Raw genomic sequence first — 17868 nt, forward strand, 5'->3', positions numbered from 1 at the left:
CTGGGCCCGTGAGCCATGGCCTCTGAGCCTGTGCTTCCGGAGCCTGTGCCCACCCCCCCCACCCCTATCTCTTCTCTAGATAATCTCACCCATGTTTTTATCCATACACTGTTTAGTCCCAAATTTCTTTCTCTACCTCAGTCCTCTTTCCTGAGCTCCAGACTTATGACAAGGTGCCCATGGATATTGTCACGAGAATTTTCACAGGCACATGGTGCCGTATGTTCAAACTGTGCTCATTGTTTTTTCTTTCTCCTCCATCTCCTTTCATGTATGTCCTTTATCAGTAAATGGTACTATCAGTCACCTAAGCACAAGCTCTAACACTCCTCATAATATGGGTACAACAGCGCTTCATATCATAACATTTCCTCCATTAGGTTATGAACTCCCTAACGGTGAGGGTTAAATCTTTTCATCATGCCTGGTATTATGCTTAGGTACTTAATAAGTATTAATTCTATTATTTATTTTTTAAAATTTTTGGTAGAATTGTATCAGTAATGTTCAAAAATACTGTATTAATTTGCTAGGGCTGCCATAACAACGTACCACAAACTAGACGGCTTACACAACAGAAATTTATCGTCTCACAGTTCTGGAAGCTAGAAGTCCAAAATCAAGGTATTAGCAGGGTTAGTTTCTTCTGAGGACCGTGAGGGAAGAATCTACTCCAGTTCTGTCTCCTTGGTTTGTAAATGGTCTTCTTCTTCCTGTGTCTCTTCATACTGTTTTTCCTTTATGCCTATCTTCATATCCAAATTTCCTTTTTTATAAGGATACAAGTCATATTGGATAGGGCCCACATTAATGACCTCACTTTAACTTGATTACATCTGTAAAGACCCTGCCTCCAAACAAGGTCACATTCTGAGGTATTGAGAATTAGAACTTCAACACATGGATTTTGGAAAACATAGTTCAACCCATAACAGACACCAAAGTAGTTTTTACTGTTTTGGTTCCAAGTCTTGCTTTCTGACAAGCCCTTGATGAGGTTTTAAGCATCCTCACCATACTGGTTTTTACTCTCTGATAGCACTCTAAACAGGGTCGTATGGAAAGAAAAAGGATGGGATGGCACATTCAGTGAGTGTAAGGAATTTGGTTTGACCAAACTTAGGGAGTCGGGGTGCTTTGGATCCCTCTAGACATGGACAGGTCAAGAAACAACTTTGATAATATGCCAAGGAGTGAGCATGGGCTTTTTCCTGAGCGCAGTCACGGAAGGATTTTAAGAAAATGAGTGACAAAAATCTATCTACATTTTAGAGATATCCCTCGAACAAATTGTCAAGAATGGATTGGGAATAGGGAGGGGTGAGAGGGAGGTGGTTCTGGAGGAATAGAGACGAGGATGAATATTTTACAGCCACTTGAGTGAGAAATAATGAAGCATAGACTAAGGGTTGTAGAGAAAGGGACAGATTTTATAGGTAGGAAGGTAACATAGATTAGTCTTGGTGACATGATATAGGGGGACAAAGGGTTTTGCAGGGGATTCTGTCATTGGATGGAGAATTAGAATATAGGGGTTCCAAGGATCTTGTGTCTGAGCAGAGAGGTCATCTCTGTTTGCAATTGGCGTGGGTGAGCTGACGGCCTAGGACTCCAACGCCAACCCCAGCAACAGGCTTTCCCTTGGCATCCCTTGCTTGCAGGCTGAATCTAGCTCTTTCTCTCTCCTGACTTGCCCAGTTGAGTACTTCCCTTTCTCCCCTATGCTTCCCTGTTAATCTGTCAGAGATCCCCAACTAAGATTAGGTCTCCCTTAAGTTTTCTCTTCCCCTTTTGCACATGAACTAGTTTCCTATAACTCAGTGCCTTGTACCAGATATTTCTGAATATATGGAGAATACTACAGGGAAAAACCCTCCTCTTTGGGGTCCTTTCATTGAGTCCCAAGACACTTGAGATTTGTATGTTGGCTAGGGACATTTTTTTTTTAAGATTTGTTTATTAATTATTTCTTTATTTAATTTATTTTTGGCTGCGTCGGGTCTTTCATTGCATGTCCTGCAGCATGCAGGATTTCTCATTGCAGCGCACATGCTCTTTGTTGTGGTGCGCGGGCTTCTCTCTAGTTGTGGTGCGCAGGCTCCAGGGTGTGTGGGCTATAGTTGAGGCGTGTGAGCTCAGTAGTTGTGGCACGTGGGCTTAGTTGCCTCACAGCATGTGGGATCTTAGTTCCCTGACCAGGTATCAAGCCCACGTCCCCTGCATTGTAAGGCGGATTCTTTATCACTGGACTACCAGGGAAGTGGCTAGGGACATATTTTGAAAAGCTTGTAGAAATAGGGGCCTACAGCAAGAGAATTTTCCAGAATTGGGTTCACTCTAAGGTATATCTCAGAACAAGCCACAGAGAACTGAAGGGGATATTTGATCAATATTAAGCCAGTTAGAACATAGTCTCTTTTTAGTACAAGAGGTTCACTTCCCCATGAAAAGTCAAATTTTGGGTTCCCGTTAGAGAATCCTCAGCCTATGGTCCCTTGGCTTCCTTGTGGTGTAGAGATCGAGGCAGGCTCAGTGCACTTTGTGGATTGCACTGGGACATATAGAAGCAGATACTAGTTCAGCACCAGCCTTAGTCCTAAATCTGGGAGCTATGACTTTGACTAGGTTTATGTAAGAGGGCCGTGGACATGTAAACTGCTTGGCTTATATGATTTTTTGATCATTTGCTCCTCGAATGGAAATGGGACCACAAGCTTTGGAGATATAGGCTAGAAACCTAACTCTTTAGCTGGGCAGTCCTGAGGAGTTTATCAGCTCTTTAGGTTCAGGATTTTGCTATCAGAGATGGTGCTTGACCTGATTATAGAACTGAAGTTTGTCAGCAGTTTGTGACTCCTTAGGCCTGCCTTGCAGCTTGTCAAGTCTGATTTAGGCTGTGTAGCAGCTATGTCTTAGCACATCAGTAAAGTGAGCCCATCTCTGCCAGGTTCCTCACTCCCCTGGGGGGGGAGCATGTTCCTGAAGGAAGAAGGAAAACCACCTCCTGTTGCCCATCATTCTCTGCTGCATGTAATTTTCTGCTGCATGTAATTTCTGAGTAGTTTATAGAGGACATAATTCTACAGGGGAAAAAAAGACTTTTCTCTGCCACCAGAACAAACTGTTTTCCTCATGAAACAGATCCCAGCTGTGTGACCATATACTGGCCTGTTCGTGTGCTTCTGGCTTTACTTAGTGGTAGAGAAGGAAGCATCACAAGCTTACTCCTGCATAAGTCAGACTTGGGTTCCACCTATCCTTTGCACCCTGCATATGTGATTGTTAACACTGGAAGAAAAGGTAGGCACCTGCTGGTTCTGACTCAGCCACTCTCTGGCAGTGACACCTGAAAGGCAGGCCAGGTTTGGAGCAGGCACATTCTTTGCTTCAGAACCAGTTGTATCTGGCCCCAACAAGACCTAGATTGGTTTGTATGAGAGGAGAGAATTGTGATTGGTGAGCCCCTCCTCCATTATCCTTGTGACACCACTCAGATGCTTTAGCTGAAGATGAATTCTGTGCACCAGGTGGTCTTCTGACTAACCCACCCATTTGGTTCCCCTTTAGAGCTCCTGCAGCTCTGAACCTTCCCACAACTCTGCGTGAGTGTCAGTGTCTCATGTTAAATTTCCATCTTGACTCATCTGTCTCTAGGCGAAGATCCCTGCAAAGATTTAAATTGGGAACCAGACCTTGAGAATGTCTGTTCAGAGCATTTCACAGCTTCTGGATAAATGCCTTTTCCTTCTTAACCCAATCTGTTTTTCTAATTCTGCCCAGCCAGCTCTTGAACAGCCCTGCTTTGAGGAAGCTTCCCAGCTAAGGTGGGTGCTTGTGCTAATTCTTACCTCTATAATGCACCCACATCCTTTTGGCCTGCCCAGGATTCCCAAGAGACAGATCCACTGAGACAAGGGAGCTGCAGTTTGCTCACATGGCTCAGGAAACAGAAATTGCATCTATCCCAAAAGACTAATCCACTAAGGAGGTCTGATTGTCCTTTGGTCATATGATGTCTGGCACTCTCTGGGCTCGGTTGAACAGTGACAGAAGGAGCCCTGCTTTTTTACTGAGTTTACAGTGACTGCTGTTTACCACTTTCCCACTTATGCCCCTTCTTTCTTTTGCTGAAAGGTGGGAAGGTGGAAAGATACAAAGGTAATTTATGGTCAGAGCCATACGAGGGCTCTTGTGAAGTTTGAAGACTGGAACTAGAGATAGCTGATTTGTTGTGCCTCGCGTCCTAAACACGTTTTCTCTGTCTGAGCCTTTGTTTTCCTGGAAAACCCAAACTGCTTAGAAGATGAACTGAATGTGTTTGAGTTAGCAGATGGACAAGACAGTCACATTAGCCTCAGTTATAGCCTCTGGAGGTCCTAGCCAGGTCCTGGAGCCACTGGTGGATGAGGCAGGAAGAAGTAGGTTCTTTGGGCAATGTCCTACCTCTGAGGGTCTTTCCCAGTCTTGAGAATTTGATCTTCTCTTGAGTCTAAGAAGCTCAGACCCAAACCTGGTCATGACAGCCACTGCTCTGAGCTCTTTATGAGTGGCTGCAGAGTTGGGGGAGGGAATTCTGATTTAATCAGTCTTCCCTATATTTCTTGTTTTAAACCCTTTACCTCTTTCTCCTGGCTGAAATATATGAGGAGCTTCACAGTAAATTTGCCATGACTTCCACTGAAATTTGACAGTTTTCAGGTTTTTTTTTTTTTTCCTTTCTGTATTTAGATGTGGTTATGGTTGCACTGTCAGCCCTTATCTCTTCTGTCATCCAGCCAGCTCTCGACTGGGTTAGGAGGTATTTGCTTTGCTGTCAGTGTTGGCTGCGTAATGAGGTGGATGGTTAAGAAATGGGTTGTGTAGTGTCTCTTGGAATCTAAATTCTTTTCCTTGGTTGAGGGGGAAGCAATGTTATTGGAAGAAGGCAGTAGGGAGGCAAATGTTGGCTCTGGATTCAATGCTTTCTCCTCAGGATCTTGGATAAGCCAAGGAAATCATTCTTAATTTAAAAGCTTGTTTTATCTACCATATAGGGCTGCCTGTTCTATAATGACAGATTCCAGGGTGGCCCTCATAGACCGCTTGTAGGGCCTTGTTCTGTTGTGCATTGTCGTGAGGAATGTTGCAGGGCAGCAGAAGTAGCAAGGTTTGAGAGCCTGATTTGGGCCTGATGGGTGAATCAAACTTGCCCACCTGATGTTAGCCTGAGGAAGAGGAGGCGAGCTTATCTTATTAGATCAGGCTCAGAGGAGGTAGAATAGGAATGGCTTCACTGGATTGTCGCTGGCTGACTGAAGCCCTATATTGAGAAGAATTCTGAGGTTCTCTGGGCTCAAACAGTGTTCTTCCTGTCCAGTGATTGCAGACTAGAAAGAAGTATCATATATTTCATGTTTTTGTCAGTGGTCCAGGGCTTCAAGGGTCCCTGGCTTATGTTTGGCATTATGTTGCAATGAACAACTTGAGTGCTCTTTGAAGATAAGGATATTTAATTTCCTGATGAAATTCAACTAGAATTTCCTGATAATTCAACTAGAATTGTTGAGTTATTAGGAATTAGGGCCACATGAGAACTGCCTGACCAACCAGTCTCCAGGGAGGTGGGGTTGCAACTGGCAAAGGACTGGGAAATTTGGGACTATGAAACCAGGGTCTTGAACCGTATGTCGCTTTAGCTCAATATGATATTACTTTAGGTTACTTAGTTCCTAATTCTGGATTCCAAAACATTCTGTGGTCCTGACTTCTGCAGTAGAGGGTCTACCTCAGCCCGCCCAGCTTCCTCTACTTCTGTCTCATCATTGCCTTGGCATGGCCTAAGGGAGTTCTCGTTTTCCAGTTGGTTCTCTTGCTGTGGCTGTTCAGGAAGAACTGGACTAGGTACCTACTTTGAGAACATGGTGTTGTTTGATGTTACCTGCCCTTGGTATTTTACCTGTTCTCCAGCCTTGCCAGATGCAGACAGTACGTTATATATATACGAAAACAAAACGAAAACCCAAAAACCAACCAAACCAAAAAACCTAGAGCTTGTCTCAGTAGAAGGGACGCCTCCCTTTGTATTATGCTCTGGCTGTGTCTTGCTGTGTTCTGTCTTCCCTCTGAGACCGAGAGCTCCTCAGAGTGTAGGGCTCTGTGTTATGTCTCTTTATATCCTACAGCCCAGACATGAGAGAGATGGATAGGCAGGGGAAAAGAAAGGAGGGGGGAGAAGCACGAGAGGAGGAAATAGGGGAGGGGAAAGAGGAAGATCTATATTTAGGGAGAGGGAGAGACACTCACCAAGGGTGTTTGAGTGAGCTTGCTGGCGAGATTTTTGTGTGCGTGAGTGTGCTGGGAAGGGGGTGTGTGCGCCAGGAATGTGTGAGGAGGGCTGGTGCCCTATGGGAGGTTGCAGGCAGGAAGCAGCTGGAGAGGAGGAGGAGCAGCAGCAGGAGCAGTAGCTGCCCTGCTTTTTGTCTCAGTCTCAAAACCCGGAATCGATTGAGTTAGAATTCCACGTCCAGTTGAAGTTTGGCTGCTATTACCGTCAGCAGGCTGGTCATCAGAATCCCCCTCAGCAGAGAAGTGTGGACCAGATTGGATTCCTAGATTTGCAGCCAACAAGACTCCTGCCCAGCCCTGGGGGAATCTCTCTGCCGGGCATTTTTCCTATCATCAACTTTGCACCAGGGAGCCAGCCAGCTGGGTGCAGCTGAGAATAATAGCTCCTTGGCTCTGTTTATTGGGCAAGCAGCTGTGCTGTGGCTTAGAAAGTTCAGCCTGTGGCTTCTCTCTCAAACCAAGGAGTGCTTCGGAATGGATTTCCTTTTAAAGACAGCACTTGCATTTCTAAAACTTGAGAATTTGTGGTTTTAATGTGTTTTTTTTCTTTTCATTTCCTTAACTCTTATTTTGATTGCAGCAGCAAGGTAAGTGGTATTGAGTGTATGACTGACTCTGAATGAGAAGCAGGGACAAAAGCAAAGCATTTGTGGGTGGAATATGGAGCAGCTACATTAATTACATAACTGCTTGAGCCAACTTGCTGGTGGGGGGTCATTATAATGAGTGAAAAACAGCATACTCAGCACTAAAGGTAGAATCTTCACGTGCACGTGTTTATATGCTGATAATCTGACCATCCATTCCTCCTTGGTACTCTCCTGTATGTATGTAAATAACCCATCCAGCCCTTTGGATATGTGCATACCTGTATATGAAGAATCTGTTTCTCCCTCTTGATATGTCCGTATGTTTATAAACAACCTGTCCATTCCTCTCCTGTGTGTTACATATACATAGACAACTCATTCATTCATCTTATATAAATATACACAAGCCATCTTTCCTTCCATGTGCATATGTATATAGATACATAGGTTCCTTTATCTCATACATGTATGCATGTACCCAGGTAACGTTCCTATTCTTGTATAGGCCTGTGTATATTCAGAAACCTTTCCATTTTTCCAATGTGTGAGAGTGTGTTTATGTATGTATATTGTCCTTCTGTCTAATGTGAGTACTAATTCATCCTTCTCGTGTGCATATTCCATATAAACAGGAAAGTCATCTTAAGTTTTCTCAGTTTTAAATGTGTACACACATGGATAACAGATAATGTGTCCATTTGTGTCCTGCATGTATGGTGAAAAAAGCACTATCTTTGTAGATCGAAGACCCCCTTTTAAATCCTAGCTCTACCCAGTGACCTTGGCCAGGTCATTTAGCCTCTCGGAGCTTTATTTTTCTCATTTATGAAATCAGAATAGTAATCCTTCCCTCCTACCTCACAGGATTGTTGTGATGATAAAATAGAGACCTTGTAAACTGTAAAATTCTAAACAAATGTAATTTTACTATTGTAATGTGTCCCTCTAGTGTGAGTTGTCTGGGATTGCACACCTTTGACCCAGCTGCATTGAGATTATGCTCTTGTCTGTGAGAGGTCTCTAAGTCTTCCCTGTGAAGGTGTAGCTTCTGTTGAAGTAACTAGGTTTATCTTGTGGTTTTGCTCAGAGTACTGGACAGAAGCTACACAGAGCTACAGGGTATCTAGAAAGGGTCAGGCTGAGAGAGATAAGGTCTAATCCTCTGCAGATTGGTGCCTTAGTACTATGTTCTTTGCAGCCTTGAGGAGGATTGAGCCTGTCACAAAATGGAAATATGATGCTTCGAGCTAGGATCAAAGTGAACAGGTTAAAGGAAGACTGAAAGAATAGAACATTCTACTGCCCCTGAGATGACAGTCTGCCCTTTGCATCCGCTGCCAGGTTTTGAAGGCTCTCTAGAGTGTCCCCCGCCCTAACCTTTAAAAACTGTGATGTTCAGTATAGTAGCCACCAGCCACATGTGGTTGTTGAGTACTTTAAGAGTGGCTAGTCTAAACTGAGATGTGCTGTAAATGTAAGATACATACCAGAGTTCAAGGACTCAGTATGAAAAACGGAATGCAAATATATGATAAAAAAATTTTTTTAGAAGTTTTTTTTTAACTTTATTTATATTTTGGCTGCATTGGGTCTCTGTTGCGGTGTGTGGACTTTCATTGCGGTGGCTTCTCTTGTTGTGGTGCGTGGGCTTCAGTAGTTGTGGCACACGAGCTCAGTAGTTGTGGCTCGCAGGCTCAGTAGTTGTGGCCCACGGGCTTAGTTGCTCCGTGGCATGTGAGGTCTTCCCAGACCAGGGCTTGAACCCGTGTCCCCTGCATTGGCAGGCGGATTCTTAACCACTGCGCCACCAGAGAAGCCCTGATAAAATTTTTATATTGATTACATGTTGAAAGAATAATATCTTAGATAATGGGTTAAATAAAATGTATTAAAATTAAATTCATCTGTTTCTTTTTACTTCTTATGTGGCTACTAGAAATTTTTAATTACATATGTGGCTCGCATTATATTTCTATTGAACAGTGCTGTTCTAGAGCCATGATTAGCACAGGGATCAGGGCAGCTCTTCCAGCTGGAGGGCAAGTGGAAGCCCCATGATGGCAACCCTGGGGATGACAGGTGCCACACAAGGTCTCTTTCTACCAGTCTCGTATGCTAGAAAGATACAAGCTAACTGACAGTCTGGCAGAGGCTGGTACTGCCACTATTGTGTTTATTTGCCCTGAGTGAGTCCCCTAAAATTGTGAGCAAGTATATTTGGGGAGAGGTTTCCAACTTAGTTTTACAATGAAAGGGGATTGTAAGCCATCAGTCTAGAAGAAAACCTAGAACTTGAAGGCGGTATGTTGTTATGGGAACAGAAGTGGACTAGAAAGCAGAAAACTTGGATTCTAAATCAGCTCTGCCATCACTCATTTATTCTTTCCATGGCACTGAGTTCTCACTGTGTGCCAGGCCATATGCTTGGCATAGTAATGCCCTGTGCTAGGCATTGGGAACTAAAAAATAAGGCACAGTTTTCAATGTAATGGAGTTCATACCCACTGTGTGTCTTTAAGCAAGAACCTCCCATTTAGGTGTCTCCCAAAGTAAAACAGATTAACAACAAGAGTGTCATTCTAGGTCAGGTGTTATAAACTTGGGTAATAATGCTTTGGGGAAGCCAGAATAGCTGCCCTGCCTAAAGATTTCCAAAATTAAAATTTAGAAAAACGTGTGATAGATGAAAAAAACTACTCCATAGGCTAGATCACAATGCAGTATGAGATTCCAGGCCTTGCTATTTTCTAAAGAACTCTTCCAACTCTAGCATTTTCTTATCTTGTGTCCCGGATCCTTTTATTCAATGGCAAGATTTATTTTGTTTTAGTTTGAGCACCGTATATGCCAGGCACTGTACTAGGTGCTAGGGATACAGCAATGAACAAAACAGAGTCCCTGCTCACATTCTAGGATAGAGGTTGAGGAGAGAGACAGATAATAAACTAACAAATATATGATCTATCAGGTGGTAGTAAGTTCTATGAAGAAACTATAGCAGAGTAAGGGGATAAAGAATATGGAGGTTTGGGGGGATGGATAGGAGAGTGTTCAGGGGCTAGATTCCTGCTCACATGGCTTTTTTGGTCTACTCACGAGAGTCATAAGTAGTAAGGAAAAAAGAGCATGATGAGTGCTTAAAAAAAAATTGTTCTGATACTTGTTAGAAATGGTAAGGCAGACTTTATTCAGGGGGGCTATTATATTGGGGTATTATAATAGGGGAGAGAAACTGAGTCCAACTCTAAATATAAGCATAAGTGAGAATTTATAGTCAAGGAACAGGGTGAGGGTCACTGGATGGAAAATTAAGAGGAAACATCCGGGGAAGGGAGGCATCTGGCTAAACTGACTTGACAGGATTTTTTCTGGAATCAGCCCAGGATGAGGGATAAGGAATTTGGTCAGATACCAAAGGTGGGGAATTTTCACTAAACTGACCCAGCAAGATTCTCGCTGAAATTGGACTAAACAGAGCCCAAGGACAGGAGCCTGGTCAGAAAGAGGACTCAGAGGAGACTGACTCAAGTTTAGTCAAAGAGAGTCTTTGTCATGAGCATCAGATTCTAGGTGCATCTGTATTTGTTTTATGGTTTGTTATACTCTTGGTATAATAAACCCTGGTACTGCTGAAAGGGAGCCCTAGGAAGGGCGCAGAGTACCCAGCTCTGCTGACTGGCATTCAGTTTTCATTCTGAGTTCTTGATATACCAGCCCTCTGAAGGCTGCATCCTCTTTCATGCTACTGTACATTCCCTGAGGTTCTATCTCCCCTCTTGGATACAATGCATGAAGTTTTCTTTCCTTTACCATGTCCAGCTTCTGGCCTATAAGTGGGGTTCCTCCTAATGCAGGTGAGGAGGGATGGCAAGTCCTAGGAACTACAGGACAGGGACTTTGCTGTGCATTTAATTTGGGCCCTCTTTATTCCCTTTGGCTAATCTCACTCTTTATACCTTGTGACCCTGATCATTTTCTCTGACAAGATTATCTGTAAGCATTGATTCTTTCCCAAAGATTAATATCTGAAGAGTACCCCTACCTGCTGTGGCCCTAGAAATTCGTTTCCCACCATATTAGCCGTACAACATAATTGGTAAATGGCCCAGGAATGATCTGACCGCTGTGGGTGACGTGTGGGGTAGAAGGCTCAGAGCTCTTGGCTTTTTGCCTTCTGGGCTTGCTTCATACAAAATGAGAGACTGCTTGATATATGTACAGAGAGCCCTGGCCTATTCCCAGAGGTCTCCCAGTTGTTTCCTCCAAGCCAAGATTTGGGTCAGAAGCAATTTTATGAGGAATACCCACATTCCTAATAACATTTAACTGATAAGTCAGAGAGAGAGGAAAGAATCAGCCATTTCAGAAAGCTGAGGGATTTTTTTCCTCTTGACATTTTTTGGTAGGCTGGTGCTGATTCGGTGTGATTTAAGGGGTCTACTCCCTGACATAGTTCTCAGTTTTGCATCATTGAAGCTTTATTCCTTTTGATTAATTCATTTTGTTTTGCTATGTTCCCTTTTCAAAAGCAGATAACCCTTGAAAGGGCTACCTTATTTTTCCCAGCCTTAGGCATTCCTTAGAAAAAGATTGCAGAAAGGTATGGTCATTTTAGAGCATGTACATATGAAGTATGGAGAGTTGACTTGAGTGGATAGGCCAACAGGATAGAGCAGAGTGACAGCACTTGGTACCTTGAAGGAAATTAGAGGGTTAGGTTTGAGCTGGTTGGGCCCCGAGGCCTCCTTATGCCATCTCAGCTCAAATATTACTTCTTCTCTATGGCCTTTCCTGTTGTGGTTTTTCTGGGCCTCTCATCACCTTCCCATTCCCCACCCCTGGAATTAAATGCTTGCTTTCTATTACAAGTTCTATTATAACATGTATCACTTTATTTTGTGATTGTTTATATGCCTAACTCTGTTTCCAAGCTTTAATATATTAGAGAGCAGGAACTGTGCCTTATATCCCTGGCACATAGCTTAGTGCCTGGCACATCGATTGAACTGATTTAGAGGTCAAACTGTTTTTCTCACACTTTGGTCCCTGTTATTTCATTCTTGTGGACAGTAGTAGCAAAGAGAGACTGAAGAAGGAGGTGGCCTTGAATTGGACCTCCTGGCTCTGCAGGTTGCCCTTTCAGCCCATTCTGGCTTCTGGTATCCTATTGGGTTCTGAGCAAAGTGACTGGTTGATTCTCGCTGTGTGGCATCACAGTGAGCTCTGTCCCCTGTTTCAAAGCCTAAATATGTGGGTGACTGAGTGGGTTTGGTGCCTTTAGGGAACCCATATCCCTCGGAGGTGATTCTTAAGTTTAGAGTTCATCTGTGGGCTCTAGCTACCAATTCAGAAGAAGGTTTAGAGGGTTTTGTTTGTTTGTTTAATATGAAAGCAAGCATCTTTGTTTGAGGCTGGGAGGAGTTGCTATGGCAGCTCTAGCTGGAAATTTCCTATTTGTCACTAATGTAGGAAACCAGGCAGCTCTGCCTTTAGTCCTTCAGGATCCTCTGAATACAGTGGCTGAGCCATTTGCCCTCTGTGTGGCTGGCCAGCCAGTGTTGCAGGCACTGCATTTTTGGAGGGGAACCTTGCGAGACTGTCCAACCCTATCTGGAATATTAATCTGAGGGGCAGAAGCAGATAGGCCCAAAGTTAACCTGGCCTGCACTGAAGCCATAGCAGGAGAGTCAGCTTCATTTTCGTTCCTGAAAAACTGTCTCCTCTAGACCAAAGTGGGGCTGGCAATGAGTTCTGGGCCTTGCTAGCATTAGAAAGGAAAAGTTTGCCTCCTGTAGCAGTTTTCTCCTTCCTCATGCTTTCAGGCTGCCTGAGGGCAAGCCTCCTGTCACCTGAATGAAATGTTGGGGAGTGAATATTTTGCTCCTCCCTTTTCTTACCTTAAAAAGAAAACTTTTAGAAGAAAGAAAGACTAACAAAGAGTGACACTGTAATGGTAGGGTTCCAGGCATTGCTGTAGACCATTAGAAGAGACTGGGAAAGGTAAGGGTCTGGGGCTGGGATAGAAGTCATCGTTCACTCAAGTCAAACCACTTAGGCAATTGCACACTTGGCTTAGATATTGGTTTTCCTGCTTCTTTGTCCCAGGGTCTTGCCATGTCAGTAATAATAACACTGCAATGCTTTACAGTTTACTAATTACCAGTCTCTCATTTTAGCTTTATAACATTCCTGTGACTATCTCCCCCACTTTACAGATGAGGAAACTAAGGCACAGAGAGAAGTGTTTAATCCAAGGTCACTGGTGAAGCAAGACTCACACTTATGTCTCTGGATTCTCAGTCTAGTAGCACTTGCTCATGGTTTCATGTGGTCATATGCAGAGCTTCCATCTTGGTTTAGTAAGCGGTCTTTCTCTTTGAGAAAAACTTGAAAGGCTAATTACCAACTCTAGTCCATCAGTCTAGGGACATTGCTCAAAGGTAATAGCAGGTGCCAAGACCAAATCGGGGTACCCAGACCTTGCACCTTGGGGAGAAAAGAAATGGGTGGCTTTGGAAATGTAGATTTTGTACTTTTGGGAGGAGAGAGGGAAGAATTTGATGAGTCAGTCCTAGAATTGGGGGCTTTGCTATCTAGGCAGCTGGGCACTAAGCCCGAGACCCAGTAGTTCTGACTGTGCACATAGAGCATTCTCTGTCTCTCTCTGTCTCTGTCTCTGTCTCTGTCTCTCTCTCTCTCTCACACACACACACACACAGACTAGACTGAGTTGACCACATTAGGGGAATGGCTGATCCTGGTTCCTTAAAATATCAGAGTAAAGCAATAATGCTTAAAAAGCAATAATTAGGCCTCTCCAATGCCTCACAGGATGGATAGAATTCTCAGATGAAGAATTCCTAGATGAAACAGAGTTTTTACATGAGCTAGAGAGAAGAAGGGAAGAAATGAAAAGGGAATTAATCTAGTTTCTGTCTCTTGACTCTTGGCCTGGTTATTTCCAGTAAAAGGGGTCAGCTTCATCTTTATCGCAAGTCTTGTGACTTGTTCTTCTGGTTCTTCTTAGTCTGCAGAAGCACAGTGCTTTTTTTTTTTTTTTTTTTTTTTGATAGACGTAACTCAAGAAGCACAGTGCTTTTAATTTTCAGACCCAAAGACTATATAGTTGGTGGCCTTTCCTGCAAATGAATTGCGGTGGGAGCAGTCAGCTTATGTTCTTCACAGACAATTTTTACTTTTTAGGGTTAACTTGAGTACTGGGAAAAGAAAAGGAGGCAGGGGTTTTAGAAGATTTAGAAATCTAGGTCAAATCTAGAAAATAGAGAAACCATCTCCAGTTGAAGAACATGAAGGGTAGCATGTCTCCCACCAACTCATTTTACCTGTCCCAGGCTGACCCAGCAGAGCCAGAGAGTATTGGCAGTCCCATGCATTCCTGGGCTCTCTGCTTCATCCTTTGTACTTTCCACTGTGCTCCTTCCCTACAGGCTACATGTTCCCAGTAAAAATGGAATGGATGCCCACCCCACATAAGGTAACAGTCATCTCTGCCTCAGCTACAGTCACTGGTAGCTCCGAGTTTAGGGGCAAGACTGGTGGTAGGTCTTTTTTCACCTTTTTGGAAAACAGTAGAGCACCCTGGAGCTCTCTCTGATGTAATCAGCTCCCCGCCTGCCACATGCATTGTTCTCTCCAGGCCATTCAGCGGGGCTAGAGCAACCCTCTGTTACTCCAGCAGTGGACAGTGCTAGGAAATCACTTTCTTGTCGTGGTCCTTTCTCCAAGTGAAGGGTTGCTATCACTAAACAAAGGGAAAACACTTTGTGCTATAAGCACAGGCAGGAGCAAACATTTAAGTAGTTGAGCCTTCACCAGAGCAACAAACTGGAGGGGGAAAAAAAAAGAAACATTCCACGTCTTGTCTTTTACTGTGTATGTGGTTTGAGCTTTGGTGGTTAAACATTTATATGTTCATTTCTGAGCCTCATGTTGAATTTGTAAAGGTTCAGTCACTCGCTGACTTCACCCCACCTATTTCCCAGGAGTTTGTTTCGGTCCTGTTGACTTTGGCTACTTGCTCAGAACACAAGGACTTGATCTGATTTTACAGCAAAACTCTGATGGGAAGCCAAGGAGAGAGAACTGATGGCTTATAACGTTTAAGTCTAGCGTTGGGAGGCAGGTCACTGTTGACTCCTACAGTATTAGAAAGTAGTGTTCTTATTCCCGCTTGACAGCTTGATTCATATTATCCTGCTGCCTTCTGATCCAAGTGCACTATTTTCCTTTTTCACCAGCTGCAGGATTAGAGTCAAGCTAGGATCCAGGAACATGTGCCAGGTTTGAGACCACACATGGGACCATTCTAGGCATCACTGTGGGCCAAGCCCAAGGCATCAGCCAGCAATAATTGCTAAAAATAGACTGAAAAGAACAGGTCAGGGTATTGCCTTCTAACACAATCTCTATTAACCATCCTGACCAGAAACTAGAGGAAGAAGCTGAGAATCACTCAGACCCTGAGGGAGAAAATGAAGCGATTGTTGCAAGAGTCAGAGGAAGAAATCATGGTCACCTTGGGATCCTCCTCCAGGCTTTCCCCAGATAAAGCTAAGGTGGAGACTCTGTGTGGCTTCAAGAGCAAGTCCTCAGGCCCTGCTGGATCCTTACCAGAGGACAGCTTCATGTCCCCTCACTGTGGGTCAGTAGCCTCAGCCATTGGTGGGGATAGAGATGGGTGCCTGGCCCAGCATTGCAGCTTTGGGCAGCAGGCCAGCAGCCAGCTTCCTCTGGGCTCCACTGCCTGTGTTTCAGGGTCTGGCTCTCAGGACCTCTCATCTGCCAGCATGACCACAAGCTGTCAAGAGCCGTCAGAGAGGGATCAAGCCAAGCCCCTTTTGTCCAGAGGCCCTGGCCAAGGCTGTAGCCGTGAACAGCAAGAACCTTTGGGGGATGTAGTGGACTATATCATCAGAGAGCTGCAAGGCATCAGCCGTCTCCAAACTGAAATTGCTGAGTTGCGGCAGCACCTGAGCCAAGTCCGGGGTTCAGTGGAAGAAGTCTCTAGCTGTGTAGACTCAGTTCTGAGTGAAATAGAAGGCTTGCAGGTGGGCAGCAGCCCCCTGGCCAAGGTGAATGTTGGGGGAAAGGCCCAGGAACCCCATGTGGACCGACCTAGTGAGGAAGCCATTCTGTATCTGTATGGACTTCCTGAGCAAGATGGGGAAAATACCATGGAGCTGGTGCACAGCTTCCTGGCCAAACACCTCTGTGTTAATGGCATGCAGTGCAATAGGTACATTAAAGAGGCTTACAGAGCAGGCAGAGCGCCAGCCCCCAGGCCTACTGTTGTGAAGCTTGCCCATCTAGAGCACAGAGACCTTATATTGCAGAAATCCATCCTCTTGCAGAGTTTAGGGATCCGGATTGCCACCAGAGAAGAACCAAGCCGGCCACAGTGCTGCTGTAAGAATCCCCCAAAGGAGTCTCTATCATTTTTGGAACAACAACCTCAGGATTGTAATTTGAATCCTTTAAACCTGGATGAACCAGTTTTTCAGGTGGAAACAGGGGACAGAGGACCAATAACAGGAGTATATCAATTGAGGGCTCAGAATCAACACAGAGAACTCCAGACTCCTGAACAGCAAGGCCTTTGCTTCCCACCCAAGAACGATTTAGCAAAGCCAAGTGATGAGTCTAAGCCAAGGGATGAAGTAAAAGGAACATCAGGAACACCCCAAATTATCAGTGGCACCTGTGGTGAACTGACAGGGAGAGAGGCTTCTCTGTCCAACCTTCATCAATTTGAGGAACCTTCCCTAGAGTTAACCTCAAAAGAGGAGGATTCTGGGAAACCCCAGGTTTTCAAACAGTGTAACCAAGGACTTGAAGCATATAAAGCAGCAAAAATAGAAAACAACTGCAGTAATAAAAGCGAGGCCAGCAGCTGCCTATCATTGTCTGGGTTGCTGAAGACAGAGAACAAACTCCTGGCCTGTGAAGCTGGGCTTGATATTTTGAGCTCAAAGCAGCTAGAGGACCTTTTGACAGATAAGTCCAGAAGGTTTGCAACTCTGAGCTGTGACAACGTGATAGAGGAAATCATCATGGGACCTGAGACTTTCAATGACATGGTTCATATTGACTTGAATAAAGAGGAGGAACGTGCTGCGCAGGTTCTTAAAGATGTCTTTGAAAAGTCCTCTTGTCTGGGTGGCTCACAGGAGGATGAAGATGTAGAAATCAAGTTTTACACAAGTAAACTGGGCCGAGCAATTTACCACTTTCGTTCAGCTTTGCAGGGAGTATTTCAGAAGCTGGAGAACAGTGGGTCCATGACTCCTGAGGACCTGGAAAGCATTGAGAGTGGTTCCCAGTCAGAGAACAGTGATAGACTTCTTGGGACAGTGAGTTCAGGGGGTGCCCAGGATTTCTCAGTGGAGAGCCCTGGGAGTCAGGGGAGTGAGAGCTTGCTCAATGTGGTGTCTGGTGGAGTGGGCATCTCTACACAGGGAGACCAAACCTCTCAGGATCCCAGCAACTTCTCTCTGGCTTCCAGTAACTTGCCTCTTGCATATTCATCGCCAGGTTTTGCTCTGGCTCCGTGTCTGGGAAGTGAAACTTGTTCCAGGCCTGAATCTCCCAAACAGGGCAGACTAAGCCTAGAGCAAATGTGTGCAGAGACCATCTACCTCAACAAATGCATCAACAATTTAAAAGATGTTCTAAGAGAGAAAAGACTGAGGCAGAAAAAACTTCTGCACGAGCTAGTACAGAAGACAGACCATCTCTCGGTAGAAGATATGCACCCAGGTATTTCAAGTCTCTGTTTAATGGGTTTACACCTGGCTCGGTAGGGCCTTCATCAGGCCAGCATGAGACCCAGCTTGGTGGTGAGTTTCACAAGGTGATGGGGGAGGTCCGCAGCTTGAATCAGTCTCAGTTACTGGAATATCGATGTTAAGCGAATCCTGTGGGAATTGGAGTGACA

At 44.5% G+C, this 17868-nt stretch overlaps 1 protein-coding gene across 1 annotated transcript in view; it reads left to right on the forward strand.

Moving 5' to 3' along the window:
* The first annotated feature begins 15406 nt into the window (after nucleotides 1-15406).
* The window catches only part of LOC136124255 (protein unc-13 homolog B-like), a 52898-nt gene continuing 50436 nt past the window's right edge, over nucleotides 15407-17868 (forward strand). Inside the window, exon 1 of the mRNA XM_065878801.1 lies at nucleotides 15407-17690. Coding sequence (XP_065734873.1) covers nucleotides 15407-17690 — 2284 coding nt within the window. The remainder of the gene's footprint in view (nucleotides 17691-17868) is intronic.

The sequence above is a fragment of the Phocoena phocoena genome, chromosome 6 (assembly GCF_963924675.1).
Source record: "Phocoena phocoena chromosome 6, mPhoPho1.1, whole genome shotgun sequence".
NCBI lineage: Eukaryota > Metazoa > Chordata > Mammalia > Artiodactyla > Phocoenidae > Phocoena > Phocoena phocoena.